The sequence below is a fragment of the Thalassophryne amazonica genome, chromosome 22 (genome assembly GCF_902500255.1).
Source record: "Thalassophryne amazonica chromosome 22, fThaAma1.1, whole genome shotgun sequence".
NCBI classification, from domain to species: Eukaryota; Metazoa; Chordata; class Actinopteri; order Batrachoidiformes; family Batrachoididae; genus Thalassophryne; species Thalassophryne amazonica.
The window spans coordinates 13,440,799-13,468,466 of NC_047124.1; the positions used below are offsets into that span (position 1 = coordinate 13,440,799).

At 41.5% G+C, this 27,668-nt stretch overlaps 2 protein-coding genes across 2 annotated transcripts; both read right to left on the bottom strand.

Annotated features, from left to right (window-relative positions):
- Nucleotides 1-150: 150 nt before the first annotated feature.
- Nucleotides 151-10,485, bottom strand: glipr1a (GLI pathogenesis-related 1a). Its single transcript, XM_034163614.1, has 5 exons — nucleotides 10,244-10,485; nucleotides 7,397-7,630; nucleotides 7,160-7,278; nucleotides 6,981-7,066; nucleotides 151-988 (listed from the first exon to the last, which is right to left on the bottom strand). Exons 1-5 carry the CDS (start codon nucleotides 10,412-10,414, stop codon nucleotides 810-812), a joined length of 789 nt encoding a protein of 262 aa, XP_034019505.1. The 5' UTR covers nucleotides 10,415-10,485; the 3' UTR covers nucleotides 151-809.
- A 4,676-nt stretch (nucleotides 10,486-15,161) lies between these two features.
- On the bottom strand, nucleotides 15,162-27,414 carry krr1 (KRR1 small subunit processome component homolog). The gene is made up of 10 exons (XM_034163613.1): nucleotides 27,339-27,414; nucleotides 25,689-25,864; nucleotides 24,649-24,783; nucleotides 24,304-24,429; nucleotides 24,107-24,190; nucleotides 20,527-20,583; nucleotides 19,936-20,106; nucleotides 18,506-18,583; nucleotides 18,106-18,202; nucleotides 15,162-15,745 (listed from the first exon to the last, which is right to left on the bottom strand). The coding sequence occupies exons 1-10, from the start codon at nucleotides 27,412-27,414 to the stop codon at nucleotides 15,600-15,602; spliced, it is 1,146 nt and encodes a 381-aa protein (XP_034019504.1). The 3' UTR covers nucleotides 15,162-15,599.
- Nucleotides 27,415-27,668: the final 254 nt, after the last annotated feature.

Genomic DNA, 27,668 nt, shown 5'->3' on the forward strand with positions numbered 1-27,668 from the left:
GTCGCACAAGAATATAAGTTGCAGGACCTCAAAAACTACTTGAAGTAAAATGCAACTTAAAGTATGCGTATTTTTTTACAATAATTTTTATGTTGCATGATCATTTGCAACTGTGAGATTTTATGACAAAGTGAATCACCACTGAAAATGTAAAACCAAGAGTCGTTACTTTATTATAACAAATATATTAAGAAAAGCAAATACAGTGGGATGCCTATATATATATGAAACAAGCTTATTGCAGCAATTTTAATCCCTTTCCCAGAGTCTACTTTTAAAAGTAGACTCTGTAAAGTCAGTGAAAACAAACCTTTACAACATGATCATGTAAATTCAATATAAATCTTAACACTGAATTGACTGCACAAGTATCCACTCACTTTTATTCATTATTACACACTGTAATAACTAATGCATATGTATTCTTTTTTCCTTTTATAACTCTAGTGGTGTTTTAAAATCACTAACATTTAACTGAGCCAAGTCGGGGAAAATGTAAGATTTTATGACAAAGTGAATCACTGCTGAAAATGCAACTGAGAGCCGTTGTTACTTTATTAAAACAAATATAAAGAAATGAAAAGACAACACAGTTGCTTCAAATGTCACTTAATGTAAAGTCCAGAGGACGAACAATTAACAAAGTCAACTTCAAACGTGTCTTTGTGATTTCTGTGCGGTCATCTGCAAAACTGTAGATGGCAGTGTTTCAAACAAGCAAGTCAACAAAGCAAAAGTCTTAAATATTGCAGCAGTCTCATATTTGTTAGACTCACTGACGGTATCCATGGTTTCTTCACCAATGAGTTCTATTCATAGCAGAAGGTGTTTGGGTAAAACCGGTGGACCACGTATGCCAAGACGAAGGTGCAGATCAGGGCCACGGGCCGAACAGTCAGTACCGCCACACATTGAGAGCCGCACTTTTTCAGGGCCGAGTCCCACTCAGGGATCCAAATCGGGGGGGTCGGTTTCACAGAAGGCCAGACTACAAGAAAAGAAGCTCTCAGATCAGACCATTAGAGACCAAACTGCCCCCCCCCCCCCTCAAAAAACAATCCAAAATCAAATTTAATTTAACTTTAATTTGGATAAACACTCAAGATGGTGCATTTCTGACAAGCCTTGGTTTTTTTTAAGGATAATTTTGGTTATTGATTATTATTACAACCCCTGGCAAAAATTATGGAATCACCGGCCTCGGAAGATGTTCATTCAGTTGTTTAATTTTGTAGAAAAAAATGCAGATCACAGACATGACACAAAACTAAAGTAATTTCAAATGGCAACTTTCTGGCTTTAAGAAACATTATAAGAAATCAGGAAAAAAAAATTGTGGCAGTCAGTAACGGTTACTTTTTTAGACCAAGCAGAGGGAAAAAAATATGGACTCACTCAATTCTGAGGAATAAATTATGGAATCACCCTGTAAATTTTCATCCCCAAAACTAACACCTGCATCAAATCAGATCTACTCGTTAGTCTGCATCTAAAAAGGAGTGATCACACCTTGGAGAGCTGTTGCACCAAGTGGACTGACATTAATCATGGCTCCAACATGAGAGATGTCAATTGAAACAAAGGAGAGGATTATCAAACTCTTAAAAGAGGGTAAATCATCACGCAATGTTGCAAAAGATGTTGGTTGTTCACAGTCAGCTGTGTCTAAACTCTGGACCAAATACAAACAACATGGGAAGGTTGTTAAAGGCGAACATACTGGTAGACCAAGGAAGACATCAAAGCGTCAAGACAGAAAACTTAAAGCAATATGTCTCAAAAATCGAAAATGCACAACAAAACAAATGAGGAACGAATGGGAGGAAACTGGAATCAACGTCTGTGACCGAACTGTAAGAAACCGCCTAAAGGAAATGGGATTTACATACAGAAAAGCTAAACGAAAGCCATCATTAACACCTAAACAGAAAGAAACGAGGTTACAATGGGCTAAGGAAAAGAAATTGTGGACTGTGGATGACTGGATGAAAGTCATATTCAGTGATGAATCTCGAATCTGCATTGGGCAAGGTGATGATGCTGGAACTTTTGTTTGGTGCCGTTCCAATGAGATTTATAAAGATGACTGCCTGAAGAGAACATGTAAATTTCCACAGTCATTGATGATATGGGGCTGCATGTCAGGTAAAGGCACTGGGGAGATGGCTGTCATTACATCATCAATAAATGCACAAGTTTACGTTGATATTTTGGACACTTTTCTTATCCCATCAATTGAAAGGATGTTTGGGGATGATGAAATCATTTTTCAAGATGATAATGCATCTTGGCATAGAGCAAAAACTGTGAAAACATTCGTTGCAAAAAGACACATAGGGTCAATGTCATGGCCTGCAAATAGTCCGGATCTTAATCCATTTGAAAATCTTTGGTGGAAGTTGAAGAAAATGGTCCATGACAAGGCTCCAACCTGCAAAGCTGATCTGGCAACAGCAATCAGAGAAAGTTGGAGCCAGATTGATGAAGAGTACTGTTTGTCACTCATTAAGTCCATGCCTCAGAGACTGCAAGCTGTTATAAAAGCCAGAGGTGGTGCAACAAAATACTAGTGATGTGTTGGAGCGTTCTTTTGTTTTTCATGATTCCATAATTTATTCCTCAGAATTGAATGGGTCCATATTTCTTTCCCTCTGCTTGGTCTAAAAAAGTAACCGTTACTGACTGACACAATTATTTTTCCAGCTTTCTTATAGTGTTTTTTAAAGCCAGAAAGTTGCCATTTGAAATGACTTTAGTTTTGTGTCATGTCTGTGATCTGCTTTTTTCTGCACTCAACAAAAATATAAACGCAACACTTTTGGTTTTGCTCCCATTTTGTAAGAGATGAACTCAAAGATCTAAAACTTTTTCCACATACACAATATCACAATTTCTCTCAAATATTGTTCACAAACCAGTCTAAATCTGTGATAGTGAGCACTTCTTTGCTGAGATAATCCATCCCACCTCACAGATGTGCCATATCAAGATGCTGATTAGACACCATGATTAGTGCACAGGTGTGCCTTAGACTGCCCACAATAAAAGGCCACTCTGAAAGGTGCAGTTTTATCACACAGCACAATGCCACAGATGTCGCAAGATTTGAGGGAGCATGCAATTGGCATGCTGACAGCAGGAATGTCAACCTGAGCTGTTGCTCGTGTATTGAATGTTCATTTCTCTACCATAAGCCGTCTCCAAAGGCGTTTCAGAGAATTTGGCAGTACATCCAACCAGCCTCACAACCGCAGACCACGTGTAACCACACCAGCCCAGGACTTCCACATCCAGCATGTTCACTTCCAAGATCGTCTGAGACCAGCCACTCGGACAGCGGCTGAAACAATCGGTTTGCATAACCAAAGAATTTCTGCACAAACTGTCAGAAACCGTCTCAGGGAAGCTCATCTGCATGCTCGTCGTCCTCATCGGGGTCTCGACCTGACTCCAGTTTGTCGTCGTAACCGACTTCAGTGGGCAAATGCTCACATTCGCTGGCATTTGGCACGTTGGAGAGGTGTTCTCTTCATGGATGAATCCCGGTTCACACTGTCCAGGGCAGATGGCAGACAACGTGTGTGGCGTCGTGTGGGTGAGCGGTTTTCTGATGTCAATGTTGTGGATCGAGTGGCCCATGGTGGCGGTGGGGTTATGGTATGGGCAGGCGTCTGTTATGGACGAAGAACACAGGTGTATTTTATTGATGGCATTTTGAATGCACAGAGATACCGTGACAAGATCCTGAGGACCATTGTTGTGCCACACATCCAAGAACATCACCTCATGTTGCAGCAGGATAATGCACGGCCCCATGTTGCAAGTATCTGTACACAATTCTTGGAAGCTGAAAATGTCCCAGTTCTTGCATGGCCGGCATACTCACCGGACATGTCACCCATTGAGCATGTTTGGGATGCTCTGGACCGGCATATATGACAGCGTGTACCAGTTCCTGCCAATATCCAGCAACTTCGCACAGCCACTGAAGAGGAGTGGACCAACATTCCACAAGCCACAATTGACAATCTGATCAACTCTATGAGAAGGAGATGTGTTGCACTGCATGAGGCAAATGGTGATCACACCAGATACTGACTGGTATCCCCCCCAATAAAACAAAACTGCACCTTTCAGAGTGGCCTTTTATTGTGGGCAGTCTAAGGCACACCTGTGCACTAATCATGGTGTCTAATCAGCATCTTGATATGGCACACCTGTGAGGTGGGATGGATTATCTCAGCAAAGGAGAAGTGCTCACTATCACAGATTTAGACTGGTTTGTGAACAATATTTGAGGGAAATGGTGATATTGGGCCTCATGTATCAACGTTGCGTACGGTGATATTTGAGCGTATATGGGGTGTACGCCAAAACGGCTGCGCTACTTGGCATTTATCAATGTGGTCGTTGGCGTACGCTGCGCTGAAAATATACACCAGGTTGAGAGGTGGCGTAAATTATACACCAAAATGAAGCAGCGCTGGAATCCACATAAAAATGAACATGATCAACATGATAAATGGTGCCATTATACAAATCAATGCATATGTTACATAAATAACACTTTCCTGATTATACTACATAATAATCAATACAAATCCTGCCTTTGTGGGATTGTTATGGAGCACGATCCGTGGTCACAGCGCTGACTGCAAAGACAGCGCTGCTCGCCTTTTTCTCCAGACTTCGAGCCTGAAGCCAGAGCAGCGCTGAGCTTAACTTCATGTGGTGTGATCGTTTTAGACTATGAAATTGATAATAACAACTGTAGTTTCGTCATTCCTTTAATTTGCCCGTGCTGCAACCAGGTTTTGTCGTCTCCATTCGGTTGTCACAATAAAATAAATACAGAAATACATTTAAAAAATAAAGAAACCTGACAGATTAGATGTGTCTTATTAATTGAGCGAGCAAATATCCACATGTCAAGAATTATTGACACGTGAAAAGAGAATACATTGGTCCCTCGCTATATCGCGGTTCACCTGTCGTGGCCTTGGAGTCTCGCGGAGTATTTAGTCCAATTTTGCATGCCTTTTTTTTTTTTACAGTCCCTTACTAAAAAGTAGTATATGCAAGTATGTTTCAAGTATACTTCTAGTTTACTTTTTATATACTTATCAGTACTATTTTTTGGTAAGGGGTGTTCTGTGTTCTGCGTATCTGTTAATAAGAATCTTGTTGCCCAGAAGAAAAAAGAGCGCCAACAACTACTCATAACTGTGTTTGTCACACGGAAACAAACACCTGCTGCAGCGAGGTGTGAGTGGGAAAAGGCGCAGCGTCAGGACGCAGAGGCCCGATCTGTGAAATACTGGTCAGTCACTATTAATAATTTCTTATGTGTCCGACCTCGTTCGTTGATAGTTAAAATTAAATTTGTTAGTTCTAAAAGCCATCATAATTATTTATAGGAAAACTTTCTATTTTTATTTCTCAAACAAATGTTTGGGTCTGAAAACAGTTTGGTCTTATTTTCCTACTAAGGTTTGAACTTTGAGAGTGTTTACACATGAGAGAAAAGTGAGGAAATGTTCATGCCTGATTGAGAAAGTGTATAAACTGTGTAGTGAGGGGTTTTACAGCTTTGAAACGTCTATAATAATTGTAAAAAATAACGCTGACTACGTTGCGGTTTCGCGTATTACGGGCTATTTTTTAGAATGTAACTCCAGCGATTAATGAGGGACCACTGTAACACTTTATTATATACTACAAAACAATTGATACGACGGCCGCTTTTGACGCTCTATTGGCACGCGTCGTGATTGGTGGAGTTCTTTTTCATTGCCGTCTTTCCGGCTTCCATGTCATAAAATGAGGGTGTGTCTGAAGCAGAGTCTGAATATTTATGGGCGTGTTTATTATAATTACGATTGTTTCCACCCGCCGCATTTATCAAGATCACGTCAGGCATACGCCAGAAATGGGCAGGTGAACACTGCTTGATACATGTTACAGCGAGTTTGGTGTATTTCAAGTTTACACTGTAAATTTACGCCACAAGTGTGCAACATTGATACATGAGGCCCATTGTGTATGTGGAAAAAGTTTTAGATCTTTGAGTTCATCTCATACAAAATGGGAGCAAAACCAAAAGTGTTGCGTTTATATTTTTGTTGAGTGTACAAAATTAAACAACTGAATGAACATCCTCCGAGGCCGGTGATTCCATAATTTTTGCCAGGGGTTGTATTCCTGCTCATGTTGTCGTTCTTACATATCAAATTCTTTATTATTTTTTTTCAATCGTGTAATTTTTTTAACTGAAAACTGTAAAGCGTTGTTTTCCAATACTAATTGATGCCAAAACTACACTGGGAGATTCATGTGTACATCTTACACAGATTTTGGTATGGCAATGGTCCATTTGCTCCTTAATATACTCAGTGTTTATCTAAAACCATCGGGCCACCCATCATTCATGGGTGGACCAGTCAACATCATCAGTCCAAAAGTGACAGTAAGTGACCACACAAAACCAACTTTGGTTTCGGGTGGTTTCAGGTGGCCTGTGCGCACCATTTCTTTTTTGTATACTCTGTCCTACTTTGTCTTTTAAACACCAACAACATATTGTGTCACATTTACTTTTAAGTGAATCTTCCTTTTTCGAACCTGCAAGAACATTGAAAGTATTACTTTTTGTTGTTGTTAGATTAAAATTCCAGCTGCTGCAATTTCAAAATATTTTAGGACTTTTAACCTTTTAATATTCATTTAGTGTCCAGTCAGGGAAATGTTGGAGATGTGCAAACAGAGTAAAGTTAATACAAAACCCATCAATAAAAGAGCGTCTTATTTTATTTTGGCGGTGCAGTGTGTTTGGAGGGGTGACCCTCCCTGCCAAACCTATGGGAGGGGAATTTAGTTGTGGCGATAAACTCGATAAACTCCTGTTTATACCTTTAGTGGTCTTCTTTATTTAAAGTTTGTCCTTGTGTGGAATGAAAGAAAGAAATTATGCTAGTACTCACGGCAGAGATTGTCCTCGCAGTTGTCTTTGCACCCGGAGCATGGAGTGATTGAAGCTTCATACGGTTGTCTCCTATTCACGTTGCCTCTACACAAACAACCATCATGTCACATCACTTTTTTACTTCATGATAGAAATTACTGTAGAACCCATTTCCTCCTTCTTGTCCATCAAACTTACGCTGGGGCATAGTTGCACACAAAAATAGCACCTTTGTTAGGAAAAAAGGAAGTTCCTTGGATGCCACTCGTGCAGAGCTGGACGGCGCATCCTACCTTGTAGGTTTGCGCCCACACAACCTGGATACAACAGAAGGGTTGTTCAATGCAAAATTTTCGAGTCCCCATCACAATCTGTCATTTCAACACAAAAACAGTCAGATTGTATTTGGGGGAGTGTTGACACGCTACAGGATACCTGGGTGTAGTGGCCACAGACATCACTGCAGGTGTTGCTGTTTAAGTCATAGTGCTTTTTTTCGTCCACCCACAGGTCTATAGCGTTTGTCGTGTTAAACATTGAAACAGGGTAACCTGCCCATATGTTCTCGCCCACTGAGGGGAAGGTGGGGTGCGTGCGGCGTACGTTGTGTTTATATATGCACTGCCGTGCCCACGCTCTCGCAGTAATGGCCAAACCCTCATCCCAAGTCTGGAGGAATAAGCAGAGATAAAGCATTAAGTATTAGTAACCCTGTAATAATGAGTCATCATTTCATATTTTTCTGGTGTGTCATTCCACAATCCATACTATTGATCATCACAGTGAGGGCTGTAGGCCAGAATGTTCAACTGTTGAAATATTTGCTGTTCCCTTGTCAAACACAACCTCTAGACTGCTGCACAAATGAAAAGTGTCTTTTTCATCTTACTGAATATTCCAAGATGGCTATGGAGTTAAATTTGTCTCATTAATACCTGCAAATGCACAGAGAGTGATCTACAAATAATCCTTAATTTGCACACGTGTTTTGTGATCCACAAACACAAATTTCCGATTTGTAACGTGTCTGTTGGTTTTTACAAATAAATGTGTGTTTGTAAATATGTAATTTTTTTACTTGTAAAAAAAAGGCATTTGCAAAACTGAAAATTCTGTTTGTGAAGTGTGATTCAGCATTTGATCACTGATCACATGCATTCATCATTTTGCTCACTTACACAATATTGAGACATTCTGACCACGAAACTGCAGTTTAGATTCACCTGAGTGGTGTGTTTGGGATCATCGTCATGCTGGAAGACCCAGTCATGTTGCATCTTCAATGTTCTCACTGATGGAAGGAGGTTTTGGCTTAAAATCTCATGATACATGGCTCTGTTCATTCTTCCCTTAACACGGATCAGTCATCCTGTCCCCTTTGCAGAAAAACAGCCCCAAAACATGATGTTTCCACCCCATGCTGGAATGCAACTCAGCATTCTTCTTCCTCTAAACACGACGAGTTGAGTTTTTACTAAAAACTTCTATTTTGGTTTCATTGGACCACATGATATTCTCCCAATCCTCTTCTGGATCATGCTCTCTGGCAAACGTCAGACGGGCCTGGACATATACTGGCTTAAGCAGGGAGACACGCCTGGCACTGCAGGATTTGAATCCCTCTTTGCGTAGTGTATAGCCTTTGTTACTTTGGTCCCAGCTCTCTGCAGGTCCTTCATCAGGTCCCTCCGTGGAGTTCTGGGATTTTTGTTCACCGTTTTCATGATCATTTTGACCCCACGGGATAACATCTTGCATGGAGCTCCAGATCGAGGGAGATTATCAATGGTCGTGTATGTCTTCCATTTTCTTACAATTGCTCCCACAATTGATTTATTCACACAAACCTGCTTGACTATTTTAGATTCACTCTTCCCAGCCTGGTGCAGGTCTACAAGGTTCTTCCTGGTGTCCTTCGACAGTTCTTTGGTCTTGGCCATGGTTGAGTTTGGAGTCTGACTGTTTGAGGCTATGGATAGGTGTCTTTTATACAGATAACAAGTCCAAACAGGTGCCATTAATACAGGTAACAGGTGGAGGACAGAAGAACTTCTTAAAGAAGAAGTTACAGGTCTGTGAGAGCCAGAAATCTTGCTTGTTTGTGGATGACCAAATACTTATTTTTATGTTGAAAATTACAGACCGATCTCATCTTTCTAAGAAGGAGAACTTGCACAATCAGGGACTGACTAAATATTTTTTTTGCCCCACTGTATGTCCCTTTCCAGTCCAAAGAGCACCTCGTAATTGAGCCAAACTTGGCACATATATACTTTGACATATGGGGAGCAACATAGGCCATTGAGTACAGCAGATAAGAGAATATTTACAGAGGAATCGATATGCTCCAATCATATTGAAAACTATACCACATTATTTGTCTGATCGAAGAGATTCCAAAAAGGTATACTTTGGAGTATCTGTGACTGAATTCTACAGTTATGGGGAGCAGAAATGCAGCAGAAATGGTGACAAAGGTCAATTTCAGATTGTACAGGTGTCAAAAGTTAACGTTGCTCCAAATTTGTTAAAAAGTGGTGCAAATTATTGGTCGAGCTAATAGGATTCATAAATGTAATAGTTTTGACTGTGCTGAATGCTTCTGCAAAGTAAAGGTTAAAGTCAACGTCCATTGGATACTGACATGTGACATTACTGGTAACTTAAATATGCATGACACATGATGCAACTCAACCAATAATTTTGCATTATTTTTTTTTTTCCAGAATTAGACCAACTTTAATTAAAGGTGCACTTGTGCCACATTTGGTGCTTGCGTCACTATTTGAAGGATTTTTTTCAGTTATCTGTTGCACTTAAGGGGAAAGACACTTTTGTGCTGCATCTTCTGCAAGTGTACAAAAAGGTTGGTGTCATACATTTCTAGTGTCTTTTTCCTTTGACCTTTTTCCCTTCTTCATTTTTGCAAGTAACAGTAGCATAGCAGTAGTAATAGCAGCTCTGTCTTCTTGAGGAAGTTCTCTGGAATCCGGGATAGGTGGGAGGTGATAGCTCTGCCGAAGAGGGTTTTGCCAAAACTACTACATACTTTCTCTGTCACACCATTCTCAAAGCCGAGACCTGGTGGCCACCAAAACCACCACTGCATATGGTAGTTGTTTTTTTTTAAATAACAGAACATTAAATATGTAAAAATCCAGAAATTGCACAAGAGCAGCTGTGACCCAACAAATCTCACCACTCAGTTCACATTAATTTCTCCAGTTACATCACTTTAACACTTATAACAGTGACAACCCAAAGTACGTGTGCGTTTCCTACCATGTAGAGCATGATGTGGGCAGGTGGCTGCACAGATGATCGTGCACTGTTGTGCGCCCTCACACATTCTTCAATGAATTTCCCATCAGTGATGTCTGGCAGTGGGACCGAAGACCCTGCAGAAAGCAAGATGATCCATACCCACAGCATGTTTTCCACCACAGACTTCATGTCTGAGAAAATGCCACATGTAAGATGTCTTCAAGGATGGTGTAGAGGCTTCAGCTTGTAGTGAAACAGGAAATTACACCGAAAAGAAGAACAGGATGTGTTCTAACTTCTTGTGTCGTCACAGTGGTAAGGATTTGGGCAGGGTGCCAGCAGGACTGCAGATGGAGATTCTTGGTTTGCAGAGGAGCTAAACAGTTACTTTAACTGTTTTGGCTCCTCCGCACCTGCCCCCCTGCCTGCTTCTGGCTCTCCATACGTCTCCACCAGCCAGCCCTCCAGTCCCACCTTCTTCCCCCTGGTCACTTCCACTGCACCCCGGACTTCGTCCCTCCTCTCTCCGGACTGTATTCAGCACCAGCCCACGCGTCAGCTCCCCCCTCACTGTGACTCCGACTAAAGATTCAAGATTCAAGAGTTTTATTGTCATATGTACAGCAGAAACAGGCAGTTACACTATACAATGAAATTCTTACTTTGCTATTCCTCCATTCACCAATACAATCTTAAAAAAAAGAGAGAGAAAGGAAAAGGCGAAATGTTTAAAATAAAAAACACTTAAGTTATTGTGCAAATTGTGCAAATATGTGGAGCAGCGATTCATAGAGTGCAAATCACGAGTAACAGATGTGGACAGTAGTATTCAGAACAAATATAAATAAACCTATGTAAACAGTATTTTAATAGCAGCAGTACGGTGTATTTAAGGTGCAATCTAGTGTAAACAGGCAAAAGTTAAAAAACAGTTCAGGGTAGGAGGGGAGAGGAGGTAGTGTATGATGTGTTTATAAGCCTGATGGCCTGTGAATAGAAACTGTTTGTTAGTCTTGTGGTCCTGGACTTCACACTCCTGTAACGTCTGCCTGAAGGTAGGAGTGTAAAGAGGTTGTGCTGGGGGTGAGTGCTGTCCTTGATTATATTCTGGGCCCTCCTGATGACTCTGGTGTGATAAATGTCCTGTAGTGAGGGAAAGGCTGCTCCTGAGATGCACTGAGCAGTCTTGATCACACGCTGGAGAGCCTTTCTGTCCTGAGCAGTGCAGTTTCCATACCAGACTGTGATGGCGCTGGTGACAACACTCTCAATCGTACTCCTGTAGAAGGTACTAAGAATTTTGGCTGGCATGCCAAATTTCCTTAGTCTTCTCAGAAAGTATAATCGCTGCTGAGACTTCCTTATGATGGTCTGTGTGTTGTGAGACCAGGTGAGATCTCACTGATATGGATGCCAAGGAATTTGAAAGTTCTCACCCTCTCCACCTCCGTTTCACCTATATACAGGGGTGTGTGCAGCACCTGCTTCTTCCTCGGATCAACAATCATTTCTTTGGTCTTGTCTGCATTTAATAAAAGATTGTTGTCATGACACCAGGACACAAGCTCAGCCACCTCCTTCCTGTATGCTGTCTCTTCCCCGCCAGTGATCAGACCAATGACTGTATCGCTGGCAAACTTGATGATACTGGTGTTATTCTGAGAGGTCACACAGTCATGTGTGAAGTGTGTGTACAGGAGGGGACTCAGCACACAGCCCTGGGGGACCCCAGTGTTCACTGTTCTAAAGTGAGGTGACTGAGCTCCTGCGGCTGAAGCAGAGGAAAGCAGCAGTTCCTGATGGGATCTCCCCGAGGCTGCCGAGGACCTGTGTAGATGAGCTCTGTGAGGTCCTCAGCCACATCTTTAACAAGAGCCTCAGCCTGGGGGTGGTCCCCACCCTGTGGAACACCTCCTGTGTGGTCCCGGTTCACAAAACTCTGCACGCCAAGGAACCGGTCCACTACAGACCAGTTGCCCTGAACTCCCAACTCATGAAGACCATGGAGCGGCTCATCCTGTCTCACCTCCGCACCATGGTGAGCAACATCCTGGACCCGCTGCAGTTCGCCTACAGGCCCAACATCGGGGTAGATGATGCTGTCATCTACCTGCTGCAGCGGGCGCTCACCCACCTGGAGCGCTGTGAGAGTCATGTTCTTTGATTTCTCCAGCAATTTCAACACCATCAGACCAGCGCTGCTGCGGGGGAAGCTGGAGGAGGCAGGTGTGGATGGACATCTCGCCACCTGGACCATCGACTATCTCATTGACCACCCGCAGTACATGCAGCTGCGCGGCTGTCAGTCTAAGGTGGTAAGGTGCAGCACCGGGGGCCCCCAGGGCACCGTCCTCTCGCCTTTCCTCTTCACCCTTTACACCTCGGACTTCACCTACAACACAGACAGCTGCCATCTCCAGAAGTTCTCTGATGACTCCGCCATTGTGGGTCATGTGTCTGAGGAGAATGAGCTGGAGTACCGGTCAGTCATCAGACTTCGTGGACAGGTGTGAGCGCAACCACTTGTGTCTCAACACCAGTAAGACGAAGGAGATGGTGACTGACTTCAGGAGGAAACCACCACCTCACCCACCGGTGAACATCCAGAGGGAGGACATAGAGAATGCGGACAGTTTCAAATACCTGGGTGTTCACCTCAACAACAAACTGGACTCACAACACTGACACTCTATACAAAAGAGGTCAGAGTCGCCTCCACCTCCTGAGGAGACTGAGATCCTTTGGAGTCTGCGTAAGATTTTCTATGACTTGTAGCCTTTGCTCTCCTCTATGCTGTCGTCTGTTGGGCCCCGGGCAGCACAGAGCGGGAGAGAAAGAGACTGAACAAGCTGGTCAGGAAGTCCAGCTCTGTCCTGGACTGTCCTCTGGACTCTTTGGAGGAGGTGGCAGAGAGGAGGGTGTTAGCCAAGTTCAAATACATCATGAACAATTCCTCTCACCCTCTGCACCGGACTGTAGTGGAGCTGAGCAGCTTGTTCAGTGACAGACTGAGGCACCCTCAGTGCAAGAAGGTACGATACCGCAGGTCGTTCCTCCCTGCTGCTGTCAGACTGTACAATAACACTGTGAAATAACCACATGCAATATGTCCACAAATCACATGCAATATTAATTTGTCTACAAATCATGTGCATAACAACTTGTTTACAAATCCCAGCACGAGTGACACCTTATCACATCTAAACTCCACTTCACATATTGTAAATAAGCTATTTTTTAATTCCAATCATGTTTATATATGCATATATACTTATATATATATATATATATATATATATATATATATATAATTTCTACCTCATTTTCTTATTTTATTGTATTGTTACAAGTATTATTATTGCTCATCTTTGCACACCCTGTTTGATGCACATTTTCTTCTACTCGCACCCATCTTGTGTGTTTTTAAAGAGCTGACGTAACGTGAATTTCTCCACTGTGAGATCAATAAAGTCTTATTTTATTGAGGGAATCTAAGTAGCAATTACACTTCCCCTTCTTTCAAACTACCAAAATAACAGCCACGCTTTCAAGGAAGTATATTTTGCACAAATATATTTTACAATACTAAAACCTCAGTAAGATTAAGTACAACCTCAAAACAGAAAACGGAACATGAAAAATGCAAATAAAAAAAAATTGGACTGGCTCTTACATTTACATTGACTTCTATTTCATCAGACAGTATGAAACCAAAATATTTCATGTCTTGTGTGGTCAGTTTCACTTCATTTGTAAATATACATCCAGAAGTCAATGCCGCTTCTGGACTTGGCCAAGATGAGGTTTCTTTTTTGCGTAGTAAAGTTTTAAGGTAGATTTGCAAATTTAACTGTACTGTATTTCCCATCCCTTTCCTATGTGGTTATATCAGCTATTGATGAATGATTGCACTTGACACATTGCCATCAGAGTGATTGGAGATCACAGGTGTTCACCTTAGGTTTGCAAATTAGAATTTGGCACTACAGAATGCAAAGTCCTTTTTTTCTTTCAACATTTCAACAATTTTCTTGTGCATTTTGTGGCAAAGTGCAGATCGTCTGTCCATCTTTGCTACTCAAAGACTGCATTTCATGGATACTGCTTTTGTACCATCACCCATTTCAAATATCATTAAAATACACACACCCACACCCAAAATTACTAACCATAAATTGCCCCATCTCAGTTCTCCACCACAGACCACATGCCTCAGAAAATGCCACAAATAAAATCTCTTTGAAGACAGTGCAGAGGCTTCAGCTTGTAGTGTAAAACGAAACTATCTCAAAACAAACAGGATGTATGCGTTATTTTTATGCAATCGTAGGGATGACATGAACAGATATTGCACTTTTGGAGCAGAAAATGAAACTATCACCACACAAGTGTATTTGTTTTAAAAATGTATTCTTTTTGGTCTGGGAAGACCTGAGGAAATTTTAGTAGCAATCATCTGCGCTAATGTTTCATTTCATCTCCTCCTTTAAAACGACCAACAGTCTTTCAAAGAGCATTATATTTTGCACAAATAGAAATATTCACAATACAAAAACCATGGCAAACAAGCAGATCAGAGAATGCGCTCACCCATCATTGTGTCATAAACTATCAGAATTTAAGTTTCTTCCTCTTGAAATAGTAATAACATCAAGTTTAATACACACAAAATGGTTCAAGTGATCTAACTAAAGCAACTCTCACACTAGGCCAAGTTTGGCACCATAACAGAAGGAGTTACAACTTGATGTACCTCCAGATTTCTACAAGCAGCTCTCACTTGGCCCATGTGACACAGAGCCATCCAGAGCAGGCACATCACAATGCAAAAGTCGAGAAAAGTCGTCTTTTTTTGTTAATAAACTGGTCGACTCCGAGCCATGCTTGGCTCATATGTACACTTCATCCTTGATGCTTTGATATCTTTGGGTATTTATTTCCATGCACGCTGTGAAAATTGGACAGTAAAATGCACTGAGCCACCGCAAGCTGAGCGACTGTGAGTCTAGCTGCACTCCTGAAAGCTTTGAACCTGTTCAAAACCTTCACGAGTTTAACACACCTTTTCTGACTTGTGTTGGCCTATGCCGAACACAAGACCCGCCCTGGTGTACCTCGTGGGAAAACTCGGCACCGAAGTCAGTCAGTGTAAGAGCTGCTTAAGAGATAAGCACAGAGGAAGTTGCATCACTACAATGAAGCACTGGTGACCACATACACAATACAAACAGGAAGTCTGTCGCACCACGTCAACTTGAATACTTCAAAGTTCCTGCAACTCAGCGATGCATCGCTTTGGTCAGATCCAAACACACACTGTATGTCCCAGCGTCCAGTGTTCTCACTCTGTCCGGTGAATAACTCTCCTGGTTGGTTAGCTTTTGCTTTTCTTCTTCTTTTTGTCAGACCTGCTGCTGGTTTCAGGAACAAGGTTCAGCGGTGGAGCTCCCAGTTTCTTGGTTTTGGCTTTTTTCACCTTCTCCTTGATGGCGTCCATATCTATTTTGCCATCCGTAGGAGCTGTGGACAAATCCAGAATTTAAAAAAAACTTAATTTTCAATGCAACTACGTGATTATAAGACAAGGCTCCTATTATATCTACACTAAGCCGGCTGAACATACAGGATTTATTGTCAACTCTGGTCTTCATTTTTTCTCTGCTCATAAATGTTAAACACTGCAGTACAACCCCTGGCAAAAATTATGGAATCACCGGCCTCGGAGGATGTTCATTCAGTTGTTTAATTTTGTAGAAAAAAGCAGATCACAGACATGACACAAAACTAAAGTCATTTCATATGGCAACTTTCTGGCTTTAAGAAACACTATAAGAAATCAAGAAAAAAAATTGTGGCAGTCAGTAACGGTTACTTTTTTAGACCAAGCAGAGGGAAAAAATATGGACTCACTCAATTCTGAGGAATAAATTATGGAATCACCCTGTAAATTTTCATCCCCAAAACTAACACCTGCATCAAATCAGAGCTGCTCGTTAGTCTGCATCTAAAAATGAGTGATCACACCTTGGAGAGCTGTTGCACCAAGTGGACTGACATGAATCATGGCTCCAACATGAGAGATGTCAATTGAAACAAAGGAGAGGATTATCAAACTCTTAAAAGAGGGTAAATCATCACGCAATGTTGCAAAAGATGTTGGTTGTTCAGTCAGCTGTGTCTAAACTCTGGACCAAATACAAACAACATGGGAAGGTTGTTAAAGGCGAACATACTGGTAGACCAAGGAAGACATCAAAGCGTCAAGACAGAAAACTTAAAGCAGTATGTCTCAAAAATCGAAAATGCACAACAAAACAAATGAGGAACGAATGGGAGGAAACTGGAGTCAACGTCTGTGACCGAACTGTAAGAAACCACCTAAAGGAAATGGGATTTACATACAGAAAAGCTAAACGAAAGCCATCATTAACACCTAAACAGAAAAAAAGGTTACAATGGGCTAAGGAAAAGCAATCGTGGACTGTGGATGACTGGATCAAAGTCATATTCAGTGATGAATCTCGAATCTGCATTGGGCAAGGTGATGATGCTGGAACTTTTGTTTGGTGCCGTTCCAATGAGATTTATAAAGATGACTGCCTGAAGAGAACATGTAAATTTCCACAGTCATTGATGATATGGGGCTGCATGTCAGGTAAAGGCACTGGGGAGATGGCTGTCATTACATAAAATCAAATCAATTTTATTTATATAGCGCCAAATCACAACAAACAGTTGCCCCAAGGCGCTTTATATTGTAAGGCAAAGCCATACAATAATTACGGAAAAAAAACAACGGTCAAAATGACCCCCTACATCATCAATAAATGCACAAGTTGACATTGATATTTTGGACACTTTTCTTATCCCATCAATTGAAAGGATGTTTAGGGATGATGAAATCATTTTTCAAGATGATAGTGCATCTTGCCATAGAGCAAAAACTGTGAAAACATTCCTTGCAAAAAGACACATAGGGTCAATGTCATGGCCTGCAAATAGTCCGGATCTTAATCCAACTGAAAATCTTTGGTGGAAGTTTAAGAAAATGGTCCATGACAAGGCTCCAACCTGATCTGGCAACAGCAATCAGAGAAAGTTGGAGCCAGATTGATGAAGAGTACTGTTTGTCACTCATTAAGTCCAAGCCAGAGGTGGTGCAACAAAATACTAGTGATGTGTTGGAGCGTTCTTTTGTTTTTCATGATTCCATAATTTTTTCCTCAGAATTGAGTGATTCCATATTTTTTTTCCCTCTGTTTGTTTTAAAAAAGTAAACGTTACTGACTGCCACAATTTTTTTTTCCTGATTTCTTACAGTGTTTCTTAAAGCCAGAAAGTTGCCATTTGAAATGACTTTAGTTTTGTGTCATGTCTGTGATCTGCTTTTTTTCTACAAAATTAAACAACTGAATGAACATCCTCCGAGGCCGGTGATTCCATAATTTTTGCCAGGGGTTGTAGAATGGAAAAAGGTGACATCAGTGAGCCAGTAAAAGTAATTTCACTTTCAGTTGCATCTAATTGTTTTAAACACACGACAGTCAATCACAAATGACAGATGTCAGTATTTAACAAAATAACTTGCAGAAGACAATTCTGGCAGCCGTCTATCAGCTTGGAATCAAAAGGTATTGAACCAATATTTGAATTTTAAAGCACAGGAAAAATAATTGTATTTAAAAAAATCTGAATTGTGGGATTATTTTTGGGGGTGCAGTGTTTCTGGAGGGACGTGCCACCCTACCAAACCTGTGGGGTGAATCTTACTGTGGACTTTTAAGATGCCTCAGAAACTGTGTTACCAGATGTAGCCAGCACCACTGTGGACACAGACAGCTCAACGTTAACAGCAAAATAAAAACACCTCCACTTCATACCTTTTCTGGTTTTCTTCAGTAAAGGTTTCTCTTTGGGTGGAATGAAAGCTTTATTTCGCTCTTCCTGTTTCTTAGTCAGCGCTTCTGCTTGTTTGACCTGAAAAAGAGGGAAGAGAAGAACAACAATCAAACTTCTCAGAAAATGATGTAACGTTTCCTTTTGCTATTTTGAGACAAATGACTGACATGTTAATGTTTTATAGCACACTCAGGCTGACAAAGTTTCAGTCTTAAGACCTTCTTAAATTTAGAAATTAGAATTAATTTGGCACTACAGCATCATACATAAAAGGATGATCGGAACCGGTTTCACGCATATCTTAATTTGATTCTTAAAAATTTGTGGTATTTGGGTGTATGCATGTATCAAAAAAGAGATTATTCCTGTCAAAGTTCTCACCTTGATCTCTTCCATCTTCTTCCTCTTTTTCACACTTTCACGGAGGAAGAATTCCCCAGTAACCAGCTCCCTGTCAACCTATGAGGATATTTAAACCAAAGATAAATTACAACTTGGCTGTAAATATGTGAAATACACCAATTACGTTAAGCAACTTCTACACAATGGAAGAATTTGCTTCCAGTTGGACGTTCCCACTCTGCAATGTGGTGGTATTTTTCAAAACTTCTTGAGAGTGGTGATGACGGCTACAAAGGCTGCTTGTCGTAAATTCAGTGCGATCAGAGGTGAAGCCCCTTAATCCACAATCATCCATTAACAAGCTTCTGGAAGAAATCTGACTGGAGAAGTTCAGTTAAACTAGTTAAATTCCTGGCATGAGCCCAACTTTTAAATAAAGCAGTTATTTTAAGTACTTTTGGAAAGCCCTTCTAAACATTAATGCTAGCCTGCTTTATCTGTCCTACAACTGGCACTGGCACGACGCCACCACAGCCATGCTTACTGTTCTTGGGGTTCAATGTCTTCCCTTTAGTCCTCCAAACATACATCTGGTCATTGTGGACAAACAACTCAATCTTCATATCTTCTGACCATAAAGCCTTCCTCAAGGTTTTCTTTTTGTTGGTGTGTTTAGCTGCAAACTTCATTCTAGCTTGAAGAGGTTAATTTTCCAGGGTTGTTACTGATCATCTGAAACAGCTGAGGGCGACAGTTTGGATCTTCTTCCACACATTGGCAATGTGGCTACATCTCCTTCCACCACCTCATCTGCAGTTGTTTAAACAGAAGTTCTGAGAATCATGTTTGGAATTGGCTCCAAGAGGCATTTCCACAAGTCTAAATCCTCCTTGGATCTACAGAACTCCTTGAACTTACCCAATTGTACTGTGTGTTGGGGTCAGTCTAGTGGGCACCAAACAATTTATGTTGGCAGAGTAGCTACAGGTTGAAGACAAGCCCCAGCAAATGAAACTTTCAACACCTCTCAATATAGCTAATTGGGTGTATGTATATTTTTGACCCTGTATGTATATTCTCTTAAACCCAAATTATTTGGAAGCTCTGCTCCAGACTATTGTTTTTCAACCATTCAGCTCCAGAAAATGAGGAGTTCAAATAAATAACTGAAAGGCCAATATTGTCCAGACATTCGTGTCCATGATGAATGTATGTAAACTTCTGAGCAAACAATGACATAACTTTGTTGTGTTATGTGAACTCTGTCTTTATGGTTCTGTGCTGAGGGACAGCACTACCCATCTCACCTAAAAGAGACAAAAACAGCTAACTGCTCGTTAACCCTGTACAGCCGCTTATGAATAATGTACAGAAACAAGAACAGAAAAAAAAACCTCAGAACAGAAATAAACTGTAGCATTTCTGTTTTCGAACGCGATAGCTGTTGGTTGCGCTGAGAAACTGGTCACCTTGCTTTCGGGCTGTGCCGGAGGGAACGGCGTGTACTCCTTCTTCACACTTTTCTTCTTGGGCTCCTTGCGCTTGGCAAGGTTCTTGTGGCGGAACTTCGGCAAGAAGCGTTCCCAGTTCTGTACCCGCAGGTCAGGATCTTTGGCCAGTTCCCGCTTGATCATAAGGGTCTGAGAGAATGAAGCCGCGCAGGATGGAAAATAGTAAAGCAATTGGATTAGGCACATACTGTGATTACATATATCACTACCGCACCAGAAACAACTGTATTCCAGTTGCTACCAATCCACCATTAGACCGAGCAGCTTTTCCCCCAAATGAAAACATGGTGACTGTCAAGATTTTAGTTAGACTCTAGACAAAAAACAAACAAAAAAGTAGCTCCATGTTTGTGATACTAATGCCACTGCTAGCTAAACAGCCATCTGTGACTCTTTCATGCCCTCAGCTCCAGATTGCACCAACCATGGCACATAAACCCGGAGAGATTTGTTTCCATCAGGAGATTCAGAGCAAGGATGGAAATCATCTTCATCGGGCATAAGTGGACATTCACGAGGAGCTTCTTGAATGTATTTCTCCGCCATTACCTTGATGTTATAGATGGGGTGGATGTTCTTCATCGTGTCCATCACCACTTTACGTACCTGAACAACAGAGGAACATGTCAACAACCAGATGCTTTTAGCTCTTCTGGATACTAAGAAATGAAGAACAAATATCGACTCCAAGAATCAGTAGACCTTACAGCGTTCCAAATTATCTTCATGTCACATTTACGCAGCGCAGTAGTCAATATGAGATGTGGGAGGGGCTGACCCAAACACAAGGAGGCAGTGTTTAAATTATGCAGCAGTGTTGTATTTTATGCCATTTTAACAACTTTTGCGTCACTAAAATCCAGCAACTTTTTGCAGTAAAGTTCCATTAAATCCTATCAACAGTTACATGATGCAGTTCTCTCTGCAAACAGAGGATGATGAAAGAGAGGAACACACATTTTTCAGCTTTATTCCTTCCTGAAATTTTACTTTTTACAACAGTCAAAGTTTCTGTGTTCAACACCACTTGTGCATGTCTCGTTTCAGTCCACCATCAGTCACAATCATGGCTAATTGCCCTCATTTATCCTGCTTTGTCACATTACAACATTTACAGATGTGCGATGTTTCAACAACGTGCCGACAAAATGTGTGCATAATGTTTAAGTCTGTTTTATTAAGGGTGTAACTATCTTAGGCCCATACACAATAACTCTATGTACTCTGCTCTTTAACTGTAGCTTATGCTGCTTTTAGACATACCAACTAACCATCATGCAAAACTATGCAGAAATGTTTAAAGCTGAAAAATAACTGGAGCTGGCTTTATTCAGGTTCATCATAACCCGACTGCGAAGAGTGGTACACTGCAAAAATACTCAGCATGTACTGAACACACACACTGTTGCATGACCCAGATTTCCCAACAGGGACGATTAGATTGATTACTCCTCCTCCGGAGCTCAACAGATCTTGACTGCACTTGAGGGCAGTTTGTACTCAGAATACAAAGATTTCACAAGCATTCAGATTTCACAAGCATGACATTTATTCTAGCCTGTGATGCAGCAGCAGGCTGAGCTCAGTCATACTTCTCCTGCTTAGAATTCAGATTTCTGTCCAAATCAAATATTCATCACTCAGTGAAGATGATTATTTAAAGAAATGACCGGCAACATTTCGTGTAAATTCGTTTTATTTCTAACCAATTCAACCTGTGCTTCTTCTTGTGGACATTTGTCTGTCCATGTTGAGCCACTATGAACTTACACTCAACAAAAATATAAACGCAACACTTTTGGTTTTGCTCCCATTTTGTATGAGATGAACTCAAAGATCTAAAACTTTTTCCACATACACAATATCACCATTTCCCTCAAATATTGTTCACAAACCAGTCTAAATCTGTGATAGTGAGCACTTCTTTGCTGAGATAATCCATCCCACCTCACAGGTGTGCCATATCAAGATGCTGATTAGACACCATGATTAGTGCACAGGTGTGCCTTAGACTGCCCACAATAAAAGGCCACTCTGAAAGGTGCAGTTTTATCACACAGCACAATGCCACAGATGTCGCAAGATTTGAGGGAGCGTGCAATTGGCATGCTGGCAGCAGGAATGTCAACCAGAGCTGTTGCTCGTGTATTGAATGTTCATTTGTCTACCATAAGCCGTCTCCAAAGGCGTTTCAGAGAATTTGGCAGTACATCCAACCAGCCTCACAACCGCAGACCACGTGTAACCACACCAGCCCAGGACCTCCACATCCAGCATGTTCACCTCCAAGATCGTCTGAGACCAGCCACTTGGACAGCTGCTGGAACAATCGGTTTGCATAACCAAAGAATTTCTGCACAAACTGTCAGAAACCATCTCAGGGAAGCTCATCTGCATGCTCGTCGTCCTCATCGGGGTCTTGACCTGACTCCAGTTCATCGTCGTAACCAGCTTGAGTGGGCAAATGCTCACATTCACTGGCGTTTGGCACGTTGGAGAGGTGTTCTCTTCACGGATGATGCGAAGGAGATGTGTTGCACTGCATGAGGCAAATGGTGGTCACACCAGATACTGACTGGTATCCCCCCCAATAAAACAAAACTGCACCTTTCAGAGTGGCCTTTTATTGTGGGCAGTTTAAGGCACACCTGTGCACTAATCATGGTGTCTAATCAGCATCTTGATATGGCACACCTGTGAGGTGGGATGGATTATCTCAGCAAAGGAGAAGTGCTCACTATCACAGATTTAAACTGGTTTGTGAACAATATTTGAGGGAAATGGTGATATTGTGTATGTGGAAAAAGTTTTAGATCTTTGAGTTCATCTCATACAAAATGGGAGCAAAACCAAAAGTGTTGCGTTTATATTTTTGTTGAGTATATTTTTATTATTTTAGTGCCGATTAATATGTGTGATACATAAACCCTGGTTCACACGACAGGATTTTAAAATGATCTGTAGGTTTCCAAAACCTGAGAGAACACACACGTGAAGATAAAAAATCATGGATCTAACAGGTTTGGTCGTACAGTGTGTGGTGTGCAGCCACACGGTAAGAACACCACCACCACACACGAACAGATTTCACACACAAACATTTACAGTTCAGACAGGAAATCTCGCAAAATCTCTCCAGATTAAACGTGACTTCAGAGTAAACAAACAGAGGTACTTTGTGGACTATTTACAATAGAGGGGAAAAAAACAATACAAAAAGAAAAAGGTGTTTTTTTTTTTTTTAAAGGAGTGGAGACAGCACTCCACTCCTTTAATTTTGATTTTATTTTCTGCTCCGTACGTTCGTCACCTCGTTTTATGATTGGCTGCATTTCACATTCAGCAGGCTGCATGCTCGTTTGTGGTCGGAAGACACAACACACGCTATGATATTGGGCCAAAAAATGCAACATGTTGAATATCCCCGATTTGCAATCGGAGCGCTTCTGATGCCCTTCCGAGCAGATCAGACCACTCTTAACACACCACACACATGGGAGGAATATCTGATAAGATTATTTTTAGCGTCATCACGATTGTCGGGTGTCCTTAAGATTGTCGGAAGGGAAAGATCAGGTCTGGTATCGGCCTAATTATCCTGCCGTGTAAACCCGGCCTAACCTGAGTGACTGTTGGCTTTATATTACTAGTGCAGTGCCCGCAGGAAGCACGTATTCCTATAGAAAAGTGGGAACTTGGTTGACGATCTTTGTCAGAACTGCTGCGTGAGCACGTTCTGCCTTGTGATAATAAAGCAAGAAGCGTCTGTGTGTCTGTTTCTCGCATCTCTCTCAGACTGTTTGTGTATTATGTATTTCTTCCGTCTGCCCCTGTGAGCGCATTCGAGATAAGCATCTGTTTAAGGCAGAGAGTGACTCATCTTTGTCGACAGCCTTTGTTGAAAATGACAGTGAGAACATTCCGCCTTGTGCCAATAATGATGGTGACTTCAAAATAAAAGTTTTGAAAATGAATCACAAAAAAATTTCATAATAAAGCATGCACATCATCACGCCATGTGCAAGACATATCTGAAAGCTGAGGCCAATCTGACAAACCGTCAGAGAGACACACGAGCCACATGCTCATAGACGCATCCTGCTTTAAAGACAGACGATTTATTCATTACCTCCTTCAGGCCGCTGTAAGGCCCAACAGCTGACACTGTGTTGCCCTGAACCATGACATAACAACTGGTCAGCAACTCTAACGCCTGGAGAGAAGCAAAGTAAACAATGTAAACACAAACACACACATAGAGGAAATTTATTTTCTTGTAAAAAAAAAAAAAAAGTGAAGCCTGCCAGAAGGGATCTGCGAACTTACTTTCAAAGTAGAGCCTTTGGGGCCAATCAGCCGCTGTCTTCGCTTGACAAACCGCTCTCTGTTTCTCACCATGGTGCCAATTTTGATGATGTCGCATGCCACGTCATCCTGCAGTATCTTCACAGCCTACAGAAGAGATACGCAAGCAAACAGCACAGTATCATCACAAAATATAAGTATTCTGCTGTCTGCTTATGAAGCATCAACAGCTTGCGATGACACAAAAACAATCTGTAAAACAGCAAAGAAAAAGAAAACAGGACGCATGCTGATACCACTTCATAAAAACACACCAGCTAAGAGATCATTCATATTACTAATTATCCAAAGCACTACGGGGATTACCTGTTCGACCGGGACACTCCTGGCCAGCAGCTTGATGAGATCTCTGGCTCTTATGACGGCGTAAGGATCAAATGTTTTCTTGGTGGTGCAAACTGTCATGCTTCCTTCTATCAGGTCCAAGGAGCCTTTGATGTGCTGAGAGAAACAAATCCACATTACACAAGGTGCACACACACCAACACACAGCATGAATGAAACTCTGCAAAAAGCAACGGGGCCTGAACGGACCGATGTACTGTGCTCTGGTTCAAGCTGTTCTCATACACATAATGTCTTTTTTTTTATGTCAGATTCAAGCATGGCGCATTGCTGTCAGACATTACATGTGACGACTGATTATTAGAGTTAGTATTTCAGCTAAAATATATTCAAAAAGGTGGAAAACTTATATGCACGCACCTGCAAAATCAATAAAGCGTCACATATATTTTTAGCATTTCTGCAAAACTCTGGAATAAGCTTTAAGATGTGGTTCCACAACATTGTTCTCAGAGAGATAAGATACTCAAATTCATTTATTTATTTTGCCAATCAATTTTTGGACAGTTTTGACAAAGCATTATTTTATTTTACAGACAAATTAACTTCATTGCAAATCTTCTCTTTAATCTCACTGACATTTTGGTGCTTTGTTTGCATAAAGTCTAAGAGCTAAGTATTATTAAAATCTCACAAAACAGCTTGAACTGCACATCTCATCATGCTTATCAACTGGTCCAGACGTTCTGTACACCAACAAAATCACAGGATTGGGAAAAGAGGCCTCCTTAAAAAAACGCCTCTACTTCAGTTCTTTTTGTGTTAGCAGAGAGAAAAGTTTGTCCTCTGCATCCAACACTTCTTAATCACTACTTAGACATCATTTATGGATTAGTAGCAACCGGTAGAACCAACTGCAGGTTTCCAGACTGGAACCTCCCTTCAGCACAGTAGCAGCAGATGAATGGTCACGCTGGGAAGAAACCAGAGTGCCTTGGAGAACATAAAAACTCTTCAGCAACCCCAAGAATGCTCCACACCATCCTAGTGGCGACTCTTACCACCTCTGCTAAAGCCTTCTCAACCAGTGGCCAGCACTCCTTCAGGTAGGCCTCTCTGTATTTAGGGAACAGGGTGGCGAAGCTGCTCTCCTCCAACATGCCGCGGGGGTTATCCTCTTTGGTAAACTGTGGCTCCTTCCAGCCATCGGGAACAGTTAGGAGGTCAGATTCATCTGCTGCACAAAACAAAATGACAAATGTCAGGATATTTTCAGCACACTATATTTTTGCGTTCCCATGTTTGTGCACACCGCTCCAGGAGGAGGTCAAAGAGGAGATGATCACAAACTAATTATCTGGTTCAGGTGTTGTCAGCCAGTCAAGAGTTTGATGGACTGAGCACACCTGCTCAAGTGTGATTAAAGTAAAGCCGGCCTCGCTACACGATGACAAAAGCAAGGTTATGCAGGGAGTTGTGTTTGTGTTGGCGATCCTCCTGTCCTGTGCATCAACAGCAATTCTTGTATATTCGTCCGTGAATTGTTTCTGTAATTTATGTTTGTAGCATGGCCCAAGCAGAGGGTCACCCCTTTGAGTGTGGTCTGCTTGAGGTTTCTTCCTCAGAGGGAGTTTTTCCCTTACCACTGTTGCTCTGGGGGTTGGTAAGGTTAGACCTTACCTGTGTGAAGCGCCTTGAGGCAACTCTGTTGTGATTTGGCGCTATATAAAGGAAATAAATTGAACTGAATTGTTATGACGTAATATAGGAAATAGGGCAGTGGGCCCATATTACAAGTAGCAAGCGGCCGGTGTTCTAACGAACCATCTTACATTGTTGAAACATCCTTCTGTACACTAAATTTATACAAAAATCTGTCAAGTGGCTTACAGTAGTATAAATACGGTCATTTTACCATCATCTGCTGTTTCGAATGACTTAAAACCAGCAAAAGTGGAATGCAGGATTAATCTAAACAACTTTATTGGCGACACCACACACATGGGGTCCACAAAGCTTCTAACACTGGACCTTCTGAACTTGCTGCTTGAATTCCCCAATGTGTGCAAGTCGTCCTGCTGATGGCCACAAGTTTCAGGAAAGAAGAACCAGAACCAGAAGAATCCTCAAGAATGAAATGAACTGAGTGCCATAAGCTTAAGGCAATTCATATTACAAGGGGAACTTGCCAACTTCAAAATGTTACTGTATTGTTCCGTTTCTTAAAAAAAAAAAAAAATCCCCCCATCACTTTTTTCTGATGTCAAGGACGATAAACTGTTTATTTATTTGTATATGGGGCGTAATTGTTCCTAAGGCTAAAATTCACTGGCAAAGCAGACTTAGGAACAATTAGGCCCCATATACAAATAAATAAACCGTTTTTCATCCTTGACATCAGAAAAAAGATTTGGGGGGAGGGGTGGATTTTTTTTAGAAATGGAACAATACAGTAAAATGTTGAAGTTGGTGAAATTCCCCTTGCAATATTAACAGGTTTGTGGCACTGAGTTATAGACCTACACTTCTCGTGCAACACTCGTGTTTTGGGACCTGCAGCCGCTACATCATTTAAAGGAGCCAATTGTTCACTCCGTTATTCACTAACCACTGAAAACACACCGGTTTCACACCAACTGGTTTCCACGAGCGCCATGTACTGTATTTAATACATCCCCTCCCTCACAACAAACAAAAAATACGAACCATACCTTCATTTTTGGTCTTTTTCGCTTTTTTCACCGGTTGCGTTTCTTTCACGATGTCTCTTTTCGTGGACGACGCCATTGCTGTCACGGATGTGACGTCACAGTAAGGCAACATTTGTATGCATTAGCGCCACCTTCAGGATCGGAGTGGTCGGTCACAATAACGAATTACTTCACAAAACTAAACGGTTGATACTAAATATTGAAATATACTCAGAAAAGCCCCTCCCTCCGCCAGAAACCTGGTAACAATAGGCTTGATTAAAAACAAAAACAAAAGCCCAAATATATTTCACAGGCAGAACGTGCTGTTCCAAATTACGGGAACGTATT